Genomic DNA, 19996 nt, shown 5'->3' on the forward strand with positions numbered 1-19996 from the left:
CTTTTCCTCTCTACTCAGCTCCCCACCCAGTGCGTGCTCACGCCCTCCTCCCACGCGGCCCAGCTAATCTGCAGTCACCTGTGCTCCCGTGAGTCACTGCTGTTTTAACTTTTCTTCTCAGTACCATCTGCTTCCTTCCCGAACTACAGCCACTTTTGTTCCAGTTCTGCAAGGCTTGTAAATCCACTGATTTGCAGCTCTCCTGAAATGATTTCCCTCCCCTGCTCGTCCCGGGCCTGATGCTTGGTGGCAGGAAGTCCGTTTTTGCCCATTTAGTGACGCCCGTCCCCCCACCCCGACCCCGGCGTGTGGTCTTTCTCTCCTCCAGCTGATACAGCTGAACTTAACCTTCAGTGTACGTAGTACCCAACGTGATCTTATAACCAAGGCTGGTAAATGACGTCATAGCCTTTGCAGACTTCAAGATCTTTTAAACTATTTTTAAATGCCCATGGACATTTTTAATTTACCAGTCGGTACTGAGGGCCTAGTGACTGAAGACGCAGCTGTCGTTAGTCATATAAATAAAGAGCAGAGAGCTCACTGGGGGTGCCAAGCACATGGGACTTCGCTGCCATCCTTGAGTGTTGGGCCCCATGAAGGGGCCAGCATGGCCTGGGTTTAGAGAGGCACAGAATGCTGCTGTGTACTGGCGCCGGGAATAATGAAAGCCCTTGTGTAGAGGCGGGGGGCAGGGGCAGGGGGCGGAAAACTTGCTGAGCTTACTTCTAGGAAAAAAGCTTGTCTTTTTTTTCCTAAGAATAGTATCTGGCTTGTTCCTTTTCATAAAGGAAAATGTTTGAAGTACGGATGTTTCCAGCCTGAGCTTCTCAGTGCCAGTGTGTTCCTGGGGCAGCACCACACTGCAAAAGGGGGCAGGAAACAGTCTTGGGTGGAGAAGAAGCCGAACTCAGCACAGTGGCCTTGGCCACTAACCAATGCCATCCACTTTATACACCATCTGCAGTTTTATGTTCCATTTGTGAACTTGTTGCTGAAATGGACAAGGAGTCACCTGAGTTCTTCTCTTTGCAGTGTTTCTATTTCGTAAAAAATGCTCTTTGGTTTTGGTATATTAATCTTCATCTCTCTTGATCCAGTTTTCCTTTTGTAAGCCAATCCTTCCTGAGGGTCTGATCCTGTCAATAAGTGCACAAAGTTGGGCATTCTCTTCATTTCTCACAAAAGGGAACTGAAGCTCAAAAAGGTGACATAACTTGCCCAAGGCTCCCCAGCCTGAAGTTACAAAATATAGATTCAAACTCCAGTGGGCCTGACTCCCTGGTCCGGAAGGCATTCACCTGAAATCCAGAGTGGACAACATCTGGTTGCTCCTTATTACACCCTTGCTTTCTGCATTAATCTGTCATTCTGTTTATTCTATAAAATTATCCATCCACGTAAACCCTACTGTAAGTTTAGAGGTTTGTCGAGCTGTCATTTTGAAAGCATGCAAAGGATAAGTTTTCAGATGTCACCTGACAGGTGACAGATCTGAGTTGGGGTATGGAGTGTGTCTATTTATAGACCACCATAATTAGGTAGAATTTGTGGCCCATGCAGAAATAAAGCCAGAAATGCGTTGTTAATGTCCTGCCGGGTTCTGCAGTAGTCAAACTTGAGGTATCATAAAGATGACATTTTTTTTTAATTTTATTTATTTATTTTTGGCTGCGTTGGGTCTTCATTGCTGTGTGCGGGCTTTCTCTAGTTGCAGTGAGCAGGGGCTACTCTTCGTTGCGGTGCACAGGCTTTTTATTGCAGTGGCTTCTCTTGTTGCAGAACACGGGCTCTAGGCACGCAGGCTTCAGTAGTTGTGGCACGAGGGCTCAGTAGTTGTGGCTCACGGGCTCTAGAGCGCAGGCTCAGTAGTTGTGGTGCACGGGCTTAATTGCTCCACGGCATGTGGGATCTTCCCGGACCAGGGCTCGAACCTGTGTCCCCTGCATTGGCAGGCGGATTCTTAACCACTGCGCCACCAGGGAAGCCCAAGATGACATTTTAATAATATGAAAAATGGCACTCTTACTAAAGATCTCTTGAAACTTAATGATTTCCCTGCTTTTTCTATTTATATTTTTTTCCCGACTGTCTATTTCAAAGAACAGGAAACCTTTAGAGTGGGTTTTTTGGTTAGCCTCAAAGATTATATCTTATGATATCCGTAGACATCCTTCTTTGAAGGATGTCACAATCTAAGATGCCAGTCAAGTTTCATTTCATGATTTTTTAGAGTAACCTATTTGGGGAAAGCCCAAAGTAAGTTTAGAAAATAAGAATTTAGTTTTATTCAGCTATAATTAAAATAGCCAAGTTAAAGAAATAAGGTTCACACTCCAAATCATAGTAGTTTATGGGATAAGTGCACAAAGGTAAATAGCGAGGCAAGTTTACTGTAGGACCCCACCCTTTATAAGCATGCTGCCCAAGGATAGGAAAGGCTCCCACCCACTTGGAAACCTTTATTCAGTAAAAAATGAGTCACCATTTGAGGAAGGAACAACTAAAAATGAGAAAGAAAAGGAGAGGTCAGTGATTTGGGGGGTTTACTATAGTTCTGTGCAATTTAGTTTCATCTTCAAAGTGTGTCCTCCTCTTAGTCACGTGTCGCGTGCAGGGGCAGCTTTCTGGTCTGTCTGCACCACCTATTCCATCTGGGGAGAAGTTAGACATTTTGAAATTCACCACATGGACCCAGGCTAAGTTATGTAAAAATCATTCTACAATGGCTGATGACTATCCCTTTGATGCTTAGTCCTCCAGGGGGCATTTAAAAATAGCTCAGTTGGCAGCCCCAATCTACTGGGGGTGTGTCAGTACTTGTGTCCACCCAGGGGAGCCTGTCTCTTTGAAGGCCAACATCAGATGACTGGGTAGACCCCCTCACATGCCCTTTAAGGCTCTTCAGAATCATATGTGCTGTTGGTGCCAGCTTTGATTTCAACAGAATAACAAACCTCTAAGTGGGAGCCAATCAGCTGCATCTTGAAGCCTCACACTCTTACTACCCCATGGGTTCATCTTCTGGGTCTTTAGTTCAGGAACTGAAATTTTTATATGATAATAAACCCAATTTTAAAATGTGCTGACCCCCAGGGACTTCCCTGGTGGCACAGTGCTTAAGAATCTGCCTGCCAATGCAGGGGACACAGGTTCAATCCCTGGTCTGGGAAGATGCCACATGCCACGGAACAACTAAGCCCGTGCACCACAACTACTGAGCCTGTGTGCCACAACTACTGAAGCCTGTACACCTAGAGCCCGTGCTCCGCAACAAGAGAAGCCCCCACTCACCACAACTAGATAAAGCCTGTGCGCAGCAACAAAGACCCAACGCAGCCATAAATAAATAAATAAGCAAACAAACAAATATATATATATATAAATGTGCTGATCCCCAGAGGTTAAATGTTCTATGCACGTTTCCAGCTGAGCCTGCAAAGATGCAGATCTCCATCAGGTCATATTAAACCTGGGCAACTCTAAGGTTGCCCAGTGCAGAACAATGTATCCCAGCCTGACTTCCCCCACACGGCTCCCCGGTATCCAAATTCCGTGGGCATTTCCATTCCTATTGTCCATGAGCACCTCAAGCTTCCAGCACTTGCTGCTGGGGGTTGCCCTCCAAGCCCACAGTGGAAATACCCAGTATTACTCTGTGTACATGCTTCTCAGCCTTGGATATGCAAACACTTGTCACTGGACACAGTTAATGAGGTTGTGGCAGAGTGTAGATGTGAGCTATAAATCCCTGTTCATTTAAAGGGGAGTACATCTTTTTCTGCTCATTGAGTTATTAGCCCAGAAAAAAATTGACATTTTGAGCCATTTGACTTACCCTTGGTCATCACCATTTGATGAGTTGGGGCTTTTCTAGTTTTTTTTTTTTTTTTTTTTTTTTAAATTAATTTATTTATTTATTTATTTATGGCTGTGTTGGGTCCTCGCTTCTGTGCTAGGGCTTTCCCCAGCTGCGGCAAGCGGGGACCACCCTTCACCGCGGCGCGCTGGCCTCCCACCATCACGGCCTCTCCCGTTGCGGAGCACAAGCTCCAGACGCACAGGCCCAGCAGCTGTGGCTCACGGGCCCAGCCGCTCCACGGCATGTGGGATCCTCCCAGACCAGGGCTCGAACCCGCGTCCCCTGCACTAGCAGGCAGACTCCCAACCACTGCGCCACCAGGGAAGCTCCTTTTCTAGTTTTATATAAGGGAAAGAGCGAATTGAACAAGACAACAATGTTCAAACGTTCCCCAGGGTTCAGTGTCATTCACTTGTGAATGAAGAACTTGGAACCCAAATTCATCATGTTCTATTTAAATATATAGAGTTTATTCATTATTCAGTAAGGACTAAATAGCCACAAGCCTCCTCTGGCATTACTACCCCTCCAGCTATAGGTCTTTGGCCATTAGTCAATGACAACATTTCTAGTCCGCTTTCTAGAGGACAAAGTGCATTCAAATACGTGCTCTCTCTCGATTCTCATAACCACAGCCCTGTGAGGTAAGGGCTGTAATCCCCAGGTTGTGGGTGAGCAAGCCGAGGCTGGGGAGGAGACAGCTTGCCCAGGGTTGCTCAGCGAGCGCGTGGGCAGCGGTGGCAGCGCCTGACCCGGCCTTCAAACACGCAGTCCCATCCTTCCCACCTCCTCTTTCTCCCCATCTTCTCCTTCCTGTTCCTCTTCCTCTCGATTAATTTTCTCTTATTATAAAGAACAAAAGATCAGACTGTTTCTACCTCCTTCCCTGGACCATCGCCAGATCTGGCCCCGGGTCCTGCATTTGTTTGGAGATACATCTTTGACACATAAGAGCAGACACGAGCTTTTCAAGTTGACTGGGGATTTCAGCCACCCAGGCTGCCCCTTGTTTACCAAGAGTCCTTAGAAAATCACAAGGCGCCGTCCCGCTAGAAGATTGCAGTCTTTACCCACATTCTGCGTGGTGTTCACAGTGTGTGTGCCATAACGTATCCATTTTTTATGTATGGGGAGGGAAGAGTACATGACCTTTCCAAAGCTCCCCTGTGAGTTAGGAACAATCAGAAGCCAAACCTCAAAGTTGTTCCATAGGACATAGTTCAGTTTGAATTCCAGATTTCAGCAGCTTCAGTACCATTTTTAGTTCATACCCACAAAAAGCAGTTAATTCTATAAGATAGGGAATGAGGCAGTAAGATAGTTAAATGCTAGTGCCAGCTTGGCATCTCCTAACTAGGTGCGTGACCTTGAGTAAGTCATATGAATTTCCTGGAACCAGGAATTCAATCAGATATAGGGAGCCCCTCCCAGATTTAATACTCTGTGATTCTAAGAATTATAATTTACCTTGTAACTTGATAAGCTTCTTAAAGGCAGGGCCCGTGCATAGAATCGGACCCTGGGTTATTGTCTTAGGATGCCCAGGGAAGGGCAGGAGGGGGCGGCCGTGCAGAGGCAGTACAACAGGGGACTTGCACGAAGCGGGCCCGTAGTTGCGGCTGAGAGCAGCCTGCAGCGTGAGCAGGTCACCTGAGGGGCATGACCCAGGTGGAGCCAGGCAGGTGGGAGGAGGAGGGAGTTGAGGCCTGGCACAGGAACCGCCCCAGTTATGTCAGGGTCCTGGAGGCCTGGCATCCAAGGTTGGCCCATTATCCAGCAGCCTCAGTCATCAGCGAGGAGCACCATGAGGGCAGGGATGAGGGAGCAGGTGCCAGGCGATGGGTGGAGGGCTGTGGCAGGGGCACATCACCTGCAGCCCAGCCCAGGGAAAGCAGGCCCCTGGGGACCAGGCAGTGTTCAAGAGCAGGGTGCCATTCCCAGGGGAGCTAGGGGCTGGGTGGGGAGTCAGCCTTACCTGCGCAGGGGCCTGGCAGTTCCGAGGTACCACACTGATAGGTGGGGAGGGGGCTTGGGGAGCTCTGCAGGGACCTGGCAGCTGCCCCAGGCCTGGGCTCTGGGAAGGGGTCTTGGAAAGACGCCCTCTTGGATGGGAAGCTGAGCAGGTAGTGGGACTTCCTGCTTCAGCTGGGGTGGGCTCCAGAGCAGGGCGGGCCAGAGCACGGAAGAGAGAGGGGTCCACAGGCCCAGTCCAGAGGATCCAGGAGGGCCGAGGCCAAGGAAATGATGCAAGGACAGCTGGTGACAGCTGGTTCTCCCCGATGGAATATGGCGGCCCCGCCAAGAGGCCTTCGGACCTACACAGGGCCGTCCCCAGCCCCATCCAAGCCAAGCCAGGCATTCACTAATCAAGGCAAGGAAATTACCAGTCTTACTAGTTTTACCACTTATTCATCATATCCTCAGGAATGCAGTTAAAGCCCATCATTCTAAATAAAAGGATTCCCAAACCTTGGATTTCTCTGGTTATCTTAAAGAATCGTGTAAATATTTTAAGCTGTTTTAATTTGAAAAGTAAATAAGTTTACTATTCACTTTGTTATAAAGCAGAAACTAACCATTGTAAAGCAATTATACTCCAATAAAGATGTTTTAAAATAAATAAGTAAATAAGTTTATTAGTGACAGGAAGGTTTAGACGCATCTCTCCCAACCTATACTTGTAGCAATAGTCAGGCAGCTCAGTGTGTGCTTATGTTAACATGACCTTTATGTAGATGGAGAAGTTAGCGTTGTCTGGTCCGAGCCTGTCAGCATTTGCATTATGCACTTATTTTTGTGTTTAAATCTTAGCAAAATGTTTTTGGCTGTGCCCAGTGTATGTCCATACACAGAGGCCCTCAGTTGAGCCATGGGATGTTAATGCTTACCACCTTTATTCAATTTCCATTCTTCCACAAGATTATAGTAGACGTCTGCTTTTTTAATAGGATTTTCCATAGCTACACAGTCATTTTCTTTTTGTAATCACTGCTCTGTTTTTCATCTTTTCTTATTTTAGTTATTTTCTTGACTTCTAAATTACTGTGTAGAATTCTAGATATACAAAGAGAACTTTTTTTTAAACATCTTTATTGCTTTTCAATGTTTTGTTAGTTTCTGCTGTACAAAGAGAACTTTTGTAATGAGCGTTTCTTAACATCCTAAAGTTGGAAATCAGTAGAAGGGTGGAAATGTTAGGGAAGAAAGTGACGCAAGCCAAGTAGAGCCCTCCCAGCAGGATTCACCACCCTTCGGGTAACAGTGCCGGGCCTGCTACCCCTGAGTGACCAAGGTTTCTGGGGCTCCCCCCTCCTGTACCAGGGGTCCCTCTCTAAGACGGAGCTTCTGCTGTCTGGCCTGGCCCTAGGCAGCTGGTCTTGTGCAGAAATGACCTCAGTGATCTCGGGGCCTAAACTGTCCACGGGGAGGTTATGGATGTTCTCATCTCACTGTTCACCAGGCACAGATTTCCATGCAGATCAGCCATTTCCATGAGCCTCCAGCTTCATTTGCTGGTGCTCCTGTGCACTGGCCCTGGTGAAACTTTCTCTTAGATCTTCTGAAGTTAATCACCAGAACCAAGGTCTTTCCCACTCAGGTGCCCCCATACCTTTCCCCCAGGTCCTTGCCCTCCTCCTGTCCTGAGCACCATGACTTTGCGGGGATGCCTGTTATGTGCTATGATGCATGTAAGATGCCATCTTGTTTGTCCTTCTCTGGTGCACTTCTAAATGGCCCGTCCTCACTGACATATACCCCTTCAGGTACATGCCTACATCATCAGCCACCTGAAAAAGGAGATGCCAAGTGTATTTGGAAAAGAAAACAAGAAGAGAGAGCTTATCAGCAGGTTGCCAGAAATCTACACTCAGCTGCAGCGAGAATACCAGATTTCTTCAGGGGACTTCCCCGAGGTCAAGGCAATGCAGGTACCGAGGCCCATCACAGTGTCACCAGTGGGGTTGGAGGGGCACTGCCACCTTGTCCGGCTGGTTGCTGGGTACACGTTTGGGTTTCATGGTTTAGAATGGAGGGGAACACGGTCAATTCGTCTTCCTAGTAATACATGATAATAGGCTCCTGTGAATAAAGCAGAAATTGCTTGCTTCCTGAAACATTTAAACAAAAAGGGAGACATTTCAAGAAGTAAATTAAGCTCACCTGAAAAAAATCCTGTGAACAGCTCCCTTAGGCTGCGTTCAAGGTTGTTTTGACACGGAAGTGACACCTGTTTTTCAGAATCCCAGAACCTTAAGGGAATTAGAGCTGAGAGTGACCTTGGAGGTCACTTCCAGGGGCCTCCTGAAGCCGGCCCTCCCCTGCGCTGCCCTGCGCTGTGGGATTACGCGCTCGGGCAGCGCTGCTGCTGCTGTGGGCTCAGTCAGAGGCCGTGGCGGGCTGTGGCCACGGCGGGAGTTCACTAGACACAGCGGCCTGTGCTTACTGAAGAGTGTGCTTAAAGGTCAGCTTCGGGCAGCCTTTGGCCTAATTTCAGAGTCTCCCTGAGATGTGTCTGGGCAGCCCCAGGTGACCCCGGGTGGGTGCTGCCACCCTGGCCTGACCCGTGTGTCCACCTCCCCGCCGTGGTGTTAGGTGACCGTTGATTTCTATGCTGACCATGTCCTCCCGAGCGAGGCCGCCTCACCTGGCTCCTCAGAGAGCCTGACCGACCATCTCCTTGTCCGGTGCGAGGCCCCGTCTGCCCTGGAGGCCACAGTCCTCTCTGGAAAGCAGGCAACACAACTCAGATGCCTGCGGCCACCAGCCAGAAGTAACTCAAACAAGTGAGGCAGGCGGGCCACGCCAAAGGAAACTGGGGTGCCCCCTCCGACCACCTCTTGTTTTCTCACATTTGGTAGAGATGTGGGTCCTGAGAAACATGTCTCTACCAGGAGGAAAACAATTCTGCAAGTGCAGTGAGTGAGAACTTGCGGGGCGCACGGTGGGGGCAGATTGGGGAGCGTGTGCCCTGCCCCCCTCGGTGGGGAGGCCCCGTCCTGCCCAGTGGTCGCTGCCCTGTGGGAGTGCAGGCCTGGATATTTCACGAGAAGCTGGAGATCTGGATTTGTATGTAAAGTCCCCTGGTTTTCAAATTTTGGCTCAGAATTTCAAAGAATCTACACGGGCCAAAGAGAGTGTACAGAATACTGGCTGCACCCTGGAGACTCTGGGCCTGTGAGCTGCCAGCCTGCCTGGGGTGGGGATGGGGGTGGGCTTGGGGGGGAGGGTCAGGGAGGAGGAAGGGCAAGCGCAGAGGCAAGATCAGGCCGCAGGAGGGGAAGCATCGATCCTAAGGGGTTTGTTAATGTAAACTCTCTGTATATAAAGTGCACACTGAAATAGGAGTGGGTTACACTTACTGCTGTGATGCCTGGGATCAGGGTGAATGCATCTGGTACATACGATCTAGTCAAATATGATTTAGTCGGCTTAAAAAAATACATAGAAACACTTTTTTTTTTAGAAGTAAAGTAAAGTTGTATTTTTTAGAAGTAAAGTACGATCTAGTCAAATATGATTTAGTCGGCTTAAAAAAATACATAGAAACACTTTTTTTTTTAGAAGTAAAGTTGATATTCCTGTACTCAGAGGATGAATTGGATTTTTCTCTGGTCACAAGATGGCTAATTTGAGGGCTCCTGGGGCCTCTTCCTGAGCAGGTTCTGCTTTCACACCCTTGGTGTGCAAACAGGGTCTGCCCTGCACCCCGTGACCAAACTGAAGGACAACTGTTTCCTGGCATCCTTCAGATACTTTGGAAGGGAAATTGGTTTCCTGACTGAAATGAAAGCTGTGAGTAAATACACAGTGCTCACGATGGCCTGATGGGACGTCTGTGGCTCATTGGCCTCCCTTGATGCCCGACCCACAAGGTGCGGCTCCCGAGACCTGAAGTCTCCCTGACAGGCCTCCCCTTCCCGTCTCCGGGGAGCTCCTGAACGGAGGGAGCAAACTCTGTGACCAGAGCTACTCCTGACCATGCTAGCCTGGGCCTGGCCGGTCAGAGGGCACCCAGGCCTCTCAGAGCTGGTCACAGGGGCAGTCCCTCACCTCAGGTCTCGGGAGCAGCCTTGGCCGATGTAGCCAGGCAGTACAGGAAGGGCCTGAACCTTCACTGGGAACCCTGTGGTTAGGCGCCGCACCAGGCACCTTGGCCCCTTCATTGGACTCCTGGGTGCCCTGAGACTGGGAACAGGAGTCCTACCTGATGGGTGTCTACCATCAACACAGTCCTACCGTCATCTGTGTTCATTTATGCATTCACCTAAGAATAGTAATCAGGTCTACTATGGCCAGGCACTGTTCTAGGCCCCTGGAATAAATCATTGAACAAGCAGCAAAAGTAAAACTCCTTGCCCCTACAGAGGTCCATTCTGGGTTACAGGCTTTGCTGCTATGACTGTAACTGGCAGTGACGTTTTGGCAGCAAAGCCCCTTGTTAGGACATGTGCTCCTTGTTACAGCGTAAGTGTCTCTGTGCTTTGGTATAATTAATTTACTCAGTGTCTTATTTAGTGTCTCCCGTACAAGGCTGTAATTCCATGAAGCCAGTGACCCATGTCCTGTTCTTGGCCATATCCCCAGCCCCTGGGGTGTAGCAGGCACTCAGTGAATACGTGTTGAGTAGGTTAATTAATAAGTTAGTGTATGTTTATATCGTAGCAGGCTCTAGGGTAATGAGTTTCTCAGACCCTGACCTAGGGCTGACTCCCACAGGGCTTATAGACCAGTGGTTTCTGGAGCAAACCCCTGGAAGCTGGCTGAGGATTCTTCCTTGGGAAGCCGGCCAGGCCCTGATCATACCACCCCAGTCCTTTCAGGGAATCCCCAGGGAGCAAGGCAGGCCTGGAGCCCAGAGGGTGTGCTTACTACTTCAAGCTAGTTTGCTGTCACCCAGGAAGCTCTGGGGGTTCCTGGTGTGGGTCAAGGCCTCCATCATCCCTGAGTCTGTTGAGCATCTGACATCTTCCCCAGCACAGGCATTCAGCCTTACTGTGTCTGGCACACCGGCAGGGGCAGAAGCTTGGAGATGACTTGATTATGATCTTTGCACATCCCAGGATCTCACGGAGAGCTCACCAGGGCCGGCTTTAAGTCTCTACTCTCCAAGCTGGTCAGGGTGACTCTTCACCGTAGCAAAGAGCCAGTTGTATTTTGCAGGCTTTTGCCTGGTGCTGGGGGAGGCCCATGACCTGGTGGTGCATCTGCCTGTGTCAGCCCTACACCACTGGGGAGGGAATCTGCTTTGCTGCACTGACGTGTCCGTGCTGCAGAATGAGGGGACACTAGCAAGGCCACCTTGATTGCTGACGCAGTCGTCCTCCTTGGAGAACTAGGCCGCCACAGCTGAGGAGCTGGCAACATTTCAACAGCAGGGGGCGGCAGAGCCATCCGCATCCGCTCAGGCCCTCCCAGTGGATTCAAAAACAGCTTCTGGTACAGGCTGGGAGTGAGCAGGCAAGGGAGAGCCCAGAAGAGGCTAAGCTGGGATTGACCTTTGTCTCTTGGTGGGGAATTCCAGGATCCCGGGCTTGGTGGCTTTGATGGATACAGTTGTTGATGGGTAACACTTTAAATTCTCCAGTGTGTGTTCATCCCAATAAAAAGTTTTGGAGCCACGCTGGTGGAGGGCAGGGATGGTGTGGTTTAACTTGGACCCCACCCCCCCGCCGGCCAGGGCTGGGCAGGCGGGCGCCACGCGGATGAGAGTGTAGGGCTTCCTTCCTATGTGCCCTCCGGGGCGGGAACGGCTGCTGCCGCTGCTTCCTGCCCACCCCTGCAAATATGTGGCCGTTTCCCCCTGGCCAGTTTTCCAGAGGTTTCCAGTCTGAATCCATGTCCCCCTGCAGGCGGGTGGAAAGTTTGGGTGGGCACCGCCCTCATTTGTCCACTTGGCCGGACACAGAGGCTCTGTGTGTGCCCAGAGCTCAGGCTCATTCATGAGGAAAGAGGGTAGGTGTTCATGCACCCAGCGGAATCCAGACTTGTTTACCCCAGCAGCACTGGGATTTTTGTGTGAGCTGCCTGCTCTCGTCCTCCTGGGCTTTCTCTTCTCAGTTCCCTTGGCTGACCGAGGTGCCGGCAGCAGGACCCCAAGGTGTTAGCAGCATTGTTTGGTGCTGATGTTGGGATGACGTGCAGGTGACTGTGGTCTGTCAGTGAGGATGGAGGACATGAAAACTGGAATGTACCTTAGAAACCAGGCCTGTGCTACCCCACCACTCTGAGCTGAGCTCAGGCCGAGTGCTAGGTGGCAGCCCAGGCCAGCCTGCTTTGACAGCCACAGAGCTGGCTACTGAGAAGAGTGGTGGGGGCACCTCTCCAAGATATGTCAGGCTGTTTTGCTTTCCGCTCTGTCCTCTCCACCATCTAAAGCTCAGGGCTCCACTTCAGAATAACAGCCTAGAATGTCTGCCCTGCCAGCACACCCTAGAGACCACAATTTTGATTCTCCATTGGAAACGACCTGAATTTCCAATTACATGGACAGGGTAAATGAGGAAAGGCCCAGCTATACAGTTCAATATCATGTAGTTATTGAGAATAAGTTTATTTATCTATTTTATATATATTAATGTGTATCTGTTAATCCCATTCTCCTAATTTATCCCTCTCCCTTCTTCCCCTTTGGTAATCATAAGTTTGTTTTCTGTATCTTGAGTCTGTTTCTGTTTTGCAAATAAGTTCATTTGTATTATTTTTTAGATTCCACATATAAGTGATATCATATGGTATTTGTCTTTCTCTGTCTGACTTACTTCATTTAGTATAATAATCTCGAGGTCCATCCATGTTGCTGCGAATAGCAATATTTCATTCCTTTCTGTGGCTGAGTAACAGGTTTTTACTGTAGAGCACAGGGAACGATATCATATCTTGTAATAACCTATAATGGAGAAGAAACTGAAAAAGTATATGTATATATACACCATTGTAAAGCAGTTATACTCCAATAAAGATGTTGAAAAAAAGTATATGTATATATAAAACCAAATCACTTTATATTTATATAAAACTGAATCAATGTGCTGTATACCTGAAACTAACACAATATTGTAAATCAACCATACTTCAATTTAAAAATTAAATCAAATATTAAAAAATTTTTAAAGGTTATGTAAAAATTGATATCATGGGAAGCTGTGATACATTATTTCTTTAAAATGCAAGTTGTTACATAGTGTGATCTTATTTCAGTTAAAGAGTGTGTGTGTGCACGTGTGTGTGTGTGTTTGTAAAAATGGCTATAAACGTATGCCCAAAAATGTTAGCAAGAGTCATTGCTGGGTGATGGTATTATAAGTGATTTAAGATTTTTATTTTTGTTTACTAGTTTTTCCCCCAACTTTTTACAAGCAAAGTGTAATATTTATGGTAGCACAAAGTTTTGTTTTTTCTTAACTCCCTGTCCCATTACTTCTGTCCAGAACAGTCAGGTCTGAGGGGAATGTGAAAGCTGTTTCCCTTGAGAGCTTCCCTGTCTCATCTCCAGAAAACTGCGCACCTGGCTGTCCCCTCTCTGGCCCTCTAGGATTGTCCAAACAGAAATACTTCATGTAGAGTCCATATAAAAACTGCCATACCTGGAATTCTCTGTGTTTGTTTGGCAAAACTACTATTGAAGACATTTTCACTAGATCTTTGAGGCCCCTTATAAAATTCCCTAAGTGACTTCTACAGTTCAGGGCCAGAGAAGGTTTGTCTTTCTTGTGATGAACAGGTGGTTTCTCCCCTCCGACAATGAGGTGTGACCCCACCGGCTCCCCAGCCAGGGCAGCTGAGGAGTGTAGCTTTTCTCAGCCTTCATTATCTGATGTGATGATTCCCCTCCTCTTCCTTTCAATTACTTGGCTTTTCCTTTTGTTAATGACTTTCTTCTATTTCATATTATCATTGTTTCACTGTAAACTAAGTCAAGCCCTTTTTGAAATTTAAGCTCCCTGAAGGCAGAGACTGTGGCTTTTCATATTTATATCCCAGAACAGGGCCTGGCACATAACAAATGGTCAGTAAATGTTGGATGGATGGATGGAAGGAAGAAAGGGTAACCAAGGCAGGAAGGACTATTTCTACAGAGCCATCCACAGAGCCTCTGTGGCATCTACAGTTGGCTCCCATCCCGGCCAGGCAATTGCCGCGTCCCCTAGGGCCGTCTGCAAACCCTGTGCTCTGTCTGCTCCTCCCAGCTCTCCTGGGAGATGCAGCCGAGACCTGCCCTGACCATGCTAGTACTACTCAGCTCTATTGGCTGCATTTATACTTGCCCTTCCCATCCCTACTCCTCTCTCTCTTTCCAGTTTCAACTTGTACCTATTTGTACCCTAAACTACATTTTTTTAACTGATCAGCATCATCTTTAAATAATCATTTTACCTAAATAAGTTCTACTGACAGCTCTGTCGCAGCTTCATGTTACAGCACAAAGAGGCTAGTCGAGCGGCAGGAGGCATGGGCTCTGGTCTTGACTCCGCCAGGACACCCCTTGTGCTCTCTGTAAAATGGGGTTATTAATACCTGCCCTTCCTGACTCCCAGCATTGTTGTGAAAATCAACTGAAGTATGTAAGGTATGTAACATACTTTAAAAGATAAAATAGTAGATCTCTAGAGTGCTTTTTTTAAAAAAGACAGGGTGAAGGAATTTTGTCTCAAAGCCCTAGGGGATCACCGTCCCTCATGCCACTGCCAGCCCAGATTAGCTACCGTAGGAAAATGTTGCATCTCATGCATCTTGTCTCTTGTTCCAAAAGCCACTCCTATGTCTGGTGGGTTCGGATGTGGGGACCCCACCAAAGAGAGAGAGCTCTGGACAGCCCAGAGCATGGGCTGCCTGCTTTAAGGGAGCATTCGTCCCCTCCAGCCATCCCTCTCCTCATTTGCTTCCTGCAGGGAGGACGTTAACCAAATCTGTGCTTTCTCCTTTTCCAGGAACAGCTTGAGAACTATGACTTCACCAAATTCCACTCGCTGAAGCCCAAGCTGATCGAGGCCGTGGACAACATGCTGAGCAACAAGATCTCGTCCCTGATGAGCCTCATCAGCCAGGAGGAGACGAGCATGCCCACGCAGCTGGTGCAGGGCGGTGCCTTCGACGGCACGGCCGAGGGCCCCTTCAACCAGGGCTACGGGGAGGGCGCCAAGGAGGGCGCCGATGAGGAGGAGTGGGTTGTGGCCAAAGACAAGCCTGTCTACGATGAGCTCTTCTACACTCTGTCGCCCATCAACGGCAAGATATCGGGCGTCAACGCCAAGAAGGAGATGGTGACCTCCAAGCTGCCCAACAGCGTCCTGGGCAAGATCTGGAAGCTGGCCGACTGTGACTGCGACGGCATGCTGGACGAGGAGGAGTTCGCACTGGCCAAGCACCTCATCAAGATCAAGCTCGATGGCTACGAGCTGCCCAACAGCCTGCCCCTGCACCTCGTGCCGCCCTCCCACAGGAAATCCTTGCCGAAGGCCGACTGAGGGGCAGGCCGCACACAGGGAGGGCGGTGTGGGGCTAGAATCGGGGGGCCTGGGCCGGAGGCCCACGCTGCCACTGACTCACTGAGCGACCCTGGGCGAGTCACTGCCCTCTCTGTGCCTCGGTTTCCCCATCTGTAGAACGGGGAGGGCAGACACTGGACACTAGATGAGATCCTTTCACCTTAAAATTCCCAGAGTTTCTATTAAAATATTGGGGGGAGGGGGTGGATACGGGGATGGAAGGGTTGAGAAGAAAGGGAAATCGTCCAAGGAGTCCTCCAAAGCCTGGAGAAGCCCAGATGTGGAATCCCAGGAGCCACGGGGTGTCAGCTGGGGGCTCTGCTGGGCTTCACTGGACTGTCCATCATTTTGAACCTGGCTGTCCCTCAGAGGGCACCGGGAAGCAGCAAAGACGAGCTTATTTATTTTGCCTCTTGCTCTATTTAGAGTGAAAAAAAAAAAAACACCTGAGAAGATTTCTGTTCTCTCCAAACTGTCTACCAAAGAGAAGACTGCTGCCCCAGCTTTGAGAGGAGGACGCACCGTGTCTGCACGTCCCCGTCCCTTCTGTAGGCCTGCAGAGCCCGCGGCCAGGCCGCAAGGAGCATCCATCCCAGCGCCTGCTGGCTGGCCCTCCCGGGGCTCCCCCAGCCTTGGAGCCTTCCCAGCAAAGTTGTATTTGGTTAGAAATTTGGAACTCACAACCTTTATTAACCCCTGGCAAGAGTTCTAGTATTCATTTCAAGTCACGTTGAAATCTGAAGATTAGCTTTACTTGTCTGGCAATAGGTTGCAGCAAAGTTTATCATACTTAAACTAGAGTAAGAAAAGAGGTGGTTCTCCCCAGTCGTCAGTTAGCGTGGTTACACGTCCTCAAGGCTCCTTGGTCAATGGCAGGATTTAAATCCAGAAAAAAACATGGCTTGGTGCGGGCAGTGTCCTGGCCCTGTGGCCACAGAGGGGATGGGGGGCCAGCCCAAGCTGGCTGTCAGATAGAAGAGGTCAGTCTACTAGCGTTAGACACTATTTTTATAAAAAAATAGGCATTTTTAATATGACTAGTTTTTTAAATATAGTTTCTATATAAAGGATAAAGGCCTTTATACAGAAACAAGATGCAATCTTTCACATAAAGCCTTTTCTTCAGAAGACTGTGTGGTTCATACCATGAATGCCTCACGAGGTAGGATTTGGGCCCTTACCTGTACATCAGCTCCTGATGTTCCCTCCCTGGGTGCCCTGTGTGAACCTCTCTGGACCACTTGCCCAAATGCCTGTGTCCAGTGGAGATCACCCTCCCAACTATGTGGGCTCCAGCTGGGGGATGCAGGTGCCTTTCACCATTATTTATGCAATAAGAGAGAGATGATATTTCATCACTGTTGTGATGGCTGCGTAGCCTGGGACCCTGCCGGCACCAAAAATGAATGAAATCCAAACAGTCACACCTAAGTCTTCCAAAAAACTCATTTGTTTTTTTTTTTCTCGTGTCACTTGCGACATCAGGGGCAGAAGAGCAGACTTAAGAAAATGTTTATTTTAGAGAAGCATTTATCCAGATGCCAGCCCTCACACTCCCTAGCTTACTTTCTACATAATTTAGTTTTAAGAGAAGTAAATACATAACATGGTTTTAGTCTTAATGAGTACTTTTAAATTAATTAGACACGTAGAAAAGAGACATTTGTAATCCCAGTACTGTAATCTGAGCAGATAGTTCTGTGAATGCACGAGGACCACACAGGCATGCAAGCACGGTGGATCCAGCAGAGGGCAAGATTGAGAGAGGAGGAGAGAGAGTTCATTTGTCCAAAGGTATAGAGATGCCGAGGTTAGATGATTTCCATTCACAATCATCTTGCTTCTTTAACTCTGCTCAGTTGTCATATATAAAGATAAATATATACACGTATGTCACAAGAGTATGTATTTTGGCCACTTGTTAATGTGTAGATATGTACATATGGCCAAGTTTTGTCTATATGTGGATGTAGAGGAATACTGTTTCAGAGGAGCCGCAGAGGAGGTTTCTGGTTCTACATGGATGGAAACACCTCACGGGTGATCCCCACCCCACCCGCCATGACCTCTGGTGAGAGAACATCTGGCAGCTGAATGCTGAGAAAAAAGGAAGAAAAAGGAAGTCACATGTCCATTTTTCTCAATATCGTCTCTTAAAACCTGAAGTCACCCATCGTAAATAGTCGATTGGAAAAAAAAATACTGGAAGACATTAGGGATGGCGGCCAAGCGAGGACCCATATCGTCCCAGGACCCACACAGAGTTCCTTGAGTCTGTGTCCAAAACACCCGTTATCCCCTGACTCCATGCAGCAGGGCCGGGAACACGGAGCCCTTGGGATCTGGGCACCTTGACCGACCGTATTGTCCTCCCTGCACCACCCCACTGTCCAAGTACCCCCTCCGCAAAGTGCTCACGGATGGGGCAGGGGGCGTGGAAGTAGATAAACTCCAGAACTCTAAAACTATCTTCATGCTCTCCATGATTTCACAGAAGAAAACCTAAGAATCTTGAATCTATTTTCTGTACAGCACATGGTATCGCACAACACAAACGTCTGCAGTCTTGAGTTTAGGGGAAAAAAAATGAAAACTTCTGCCTACTCCTCCCGAAGTCGACTTCCAAACTGTGAGCCTACTGGTGAGGCCCTCCTGAACCCGTCTGTACAGAAGCGTTGCACTGAGACCTGCCGAGAACCCCCAGCTCTGCGGCCACACGCTGATGTCCAACCCGCTTGGCGTCCTACGTGGATTCTTTCCTCGTCACACACACTTGGATGACCTGAGTTGGGGCTGCTCTTCTGTGGGGAGGACCAGGCATTCAGTCGGCTTTCACTTCTCCAGGGCTGGAGTGGCCCTTCCGGAACGCTTGTCATCGTGCAGCAATAATGCCTGGATTGGGGGCTGTGACTCCTCCCACAGAGCTGTGGGCCTTAAGGAGTTGGATTCTTATTCCATCTCATGGGACTGGTGTCCAGGTGGGTCAGAGAGCATGTGAGGAGAACCCAAATGCCTCGTGCTCTCCCCCAACCGCTGCCCGCCTTACAAGACCGCAGGAGAGGCTTCAGCAGAGCCCTGGCCCCACTGCCCCGACCACGGTCCTTTGCTATGTCTGCTGGGTCTCGGGGAGCCGCCCCTGCACCACACTGGGAATGTCTTGTACTGGAGCCTGCCGCCTAGGATGGGGTTTAACCACCAGAGTCATGGCCTGACAGCCACCACCAGAACCTTCCCGCTTTATGGCTACACTCCTTGATGCTCAGAACAATACCCTGGACAGATTGCCTTGGAGATAAGGAAAGCATTTAAGGAGGCACTGTTTATTTCCTCCATGGAATGTGGCGGAGAAATAACTTTCTTAGGACAGATAACCACTGAGTTTTTCCAGGTAAACACGGGCAGAATCTAAGAGTGTACCAGGCGATGTGTCAATTAGCCAATGCAATTAATACACAATGCTTCTGTTTTTTTGTAATCTTGTTTAGAAATGTCAAAAAAAGACACCGTCTACTGATCAATAAACTTCTGAAAAAAATCACTACTTTTTTCCCATTGGCTCTGGTTTTTCAGTTGACTGTGTGCCAGCTGTCTCGGGAATAAAGCAGGGATCCCTTGGATCCCTTCTGAAACGAGGCAGAGGAGTTAAGGGGAGGGTGTGCCCCTTTGCACGCCATCCCTGTGACCCTGACTCTTCCTGCATCTTCTCTGGGTGGTAGACTCGGGCTTCTTCAGCAGGAAAGCAGCTCCATCCACTGTGGGCAGAGACCAGGTCTGGGACCAGGCCCCAAGGGAGGCTCACACCCCAACTGAGAGTGACTGGAAACCAAGACTGGAGGGGACCATGGAGGAGATCCTTCCGAGGCTGAGGACAGGGCATCACTGAGCACTCACAGGAGACGGCCTCTGTCCGGTGCTGAGGCAGGCCCGAGCACCTGAGGGTGCAGTGGTGCTAGGGTGCAGCCCCTGGCTGGCTGGCAATGCTCTTGCCTCTTGCCATGCCTCACAGGTCTGGACCACCCATAGTAGACGTCTGGAGTTTTCACACTTGCACCCATCTACCCTTTTGGTGATCCAGACCTGGAATTTCCTTTGCAGGCCACTCTCCACTTCCCCACCCTCAATCTGAGGCATGAGGTTTGGGGAGATAGACCCCACCCCTTCTTTCCAGGGTGGGTCCTGATTGTCTTGAGCCAATTAGAGTATTTCATCTGCCTGGTCACAGAAATTGTTCAGGAATGGACATGTGTCTATGAGAGCCAGGCCCCTCAGACTTCTGTTCCAACTCTTGGGAGAGATGTTCTCTCTTTTCTGAACCATGCAGTGCAAAGAAGTGAGCCTATTGATGCGACAATATAAATAGCATTGAGAGAAGTGCCCAGAGGTGCTGGAAGCAGAGGAGTGAGGTTAGGCTGACAGCAACCACCCTGTGGAGCGTGAAGATGAAGAAGGCATTGAGAAAGACTAAGGGAATCCACACCTGTGGTGGCATCATTTGAGCTGCTGGATCAAACCTTACCTGAAGTCCTCCTCCTGCCAGACTTTTCAGTTATGTGGACCAGTACATTCCCTTTATATCATTTAAAGCCATTTGACTTGAAATTTCAGTTACTTGCAACACAGATATTCCAGAACTGTACTGACCAGCAGG

At 49.0% G+C, this 19996-nt stretch overlaps 1 protein-coding gene across 2 annotated transcripts in view; it reads left to right on the forward strand.

Moving 5' to 3' along the window:
• The window catches only part of EHD4 (EH domain containing 4), a 93064-nt gene extending 74175 nt beyond the window's left edge, over window positions 1-18889 (forward strand). For both annotated transcript variants that reach the window (XM_059913530.1, XM_059913531.1), the window contains 2 exons: window positions 7627-7791; window positions 14791-18889. In XM_059913530.1, the coding sequence (XP_059769513.1) occupies window positions 7627-7791; window positions 14791-15327 (702 nt within the window). In that variant the 3' untranslated portion in view covers window positions 15328-18889. The remainder of the gene's footprint in view (window positions 1-7626; window positions 7792-14790) is intronic.
• Window positions 18890-19996: the final 1107 nt, after the last annotated feature.

Source organism: Balaenoptera ricei, chromosome 2 (assembly GCF_028023285.1).
Source record: "Balaenoptera ricei isolate mBalRic1 chromosome 2, mBalRic1.hap2, whole genome shotgun sequence".
Lineage (NCBI taxonomy): Eukaryota > Metazoa > Chordata > Mammalia > Artiodactyla > Balaenopteridae > Balaenoptera > Balaenoptera ricei.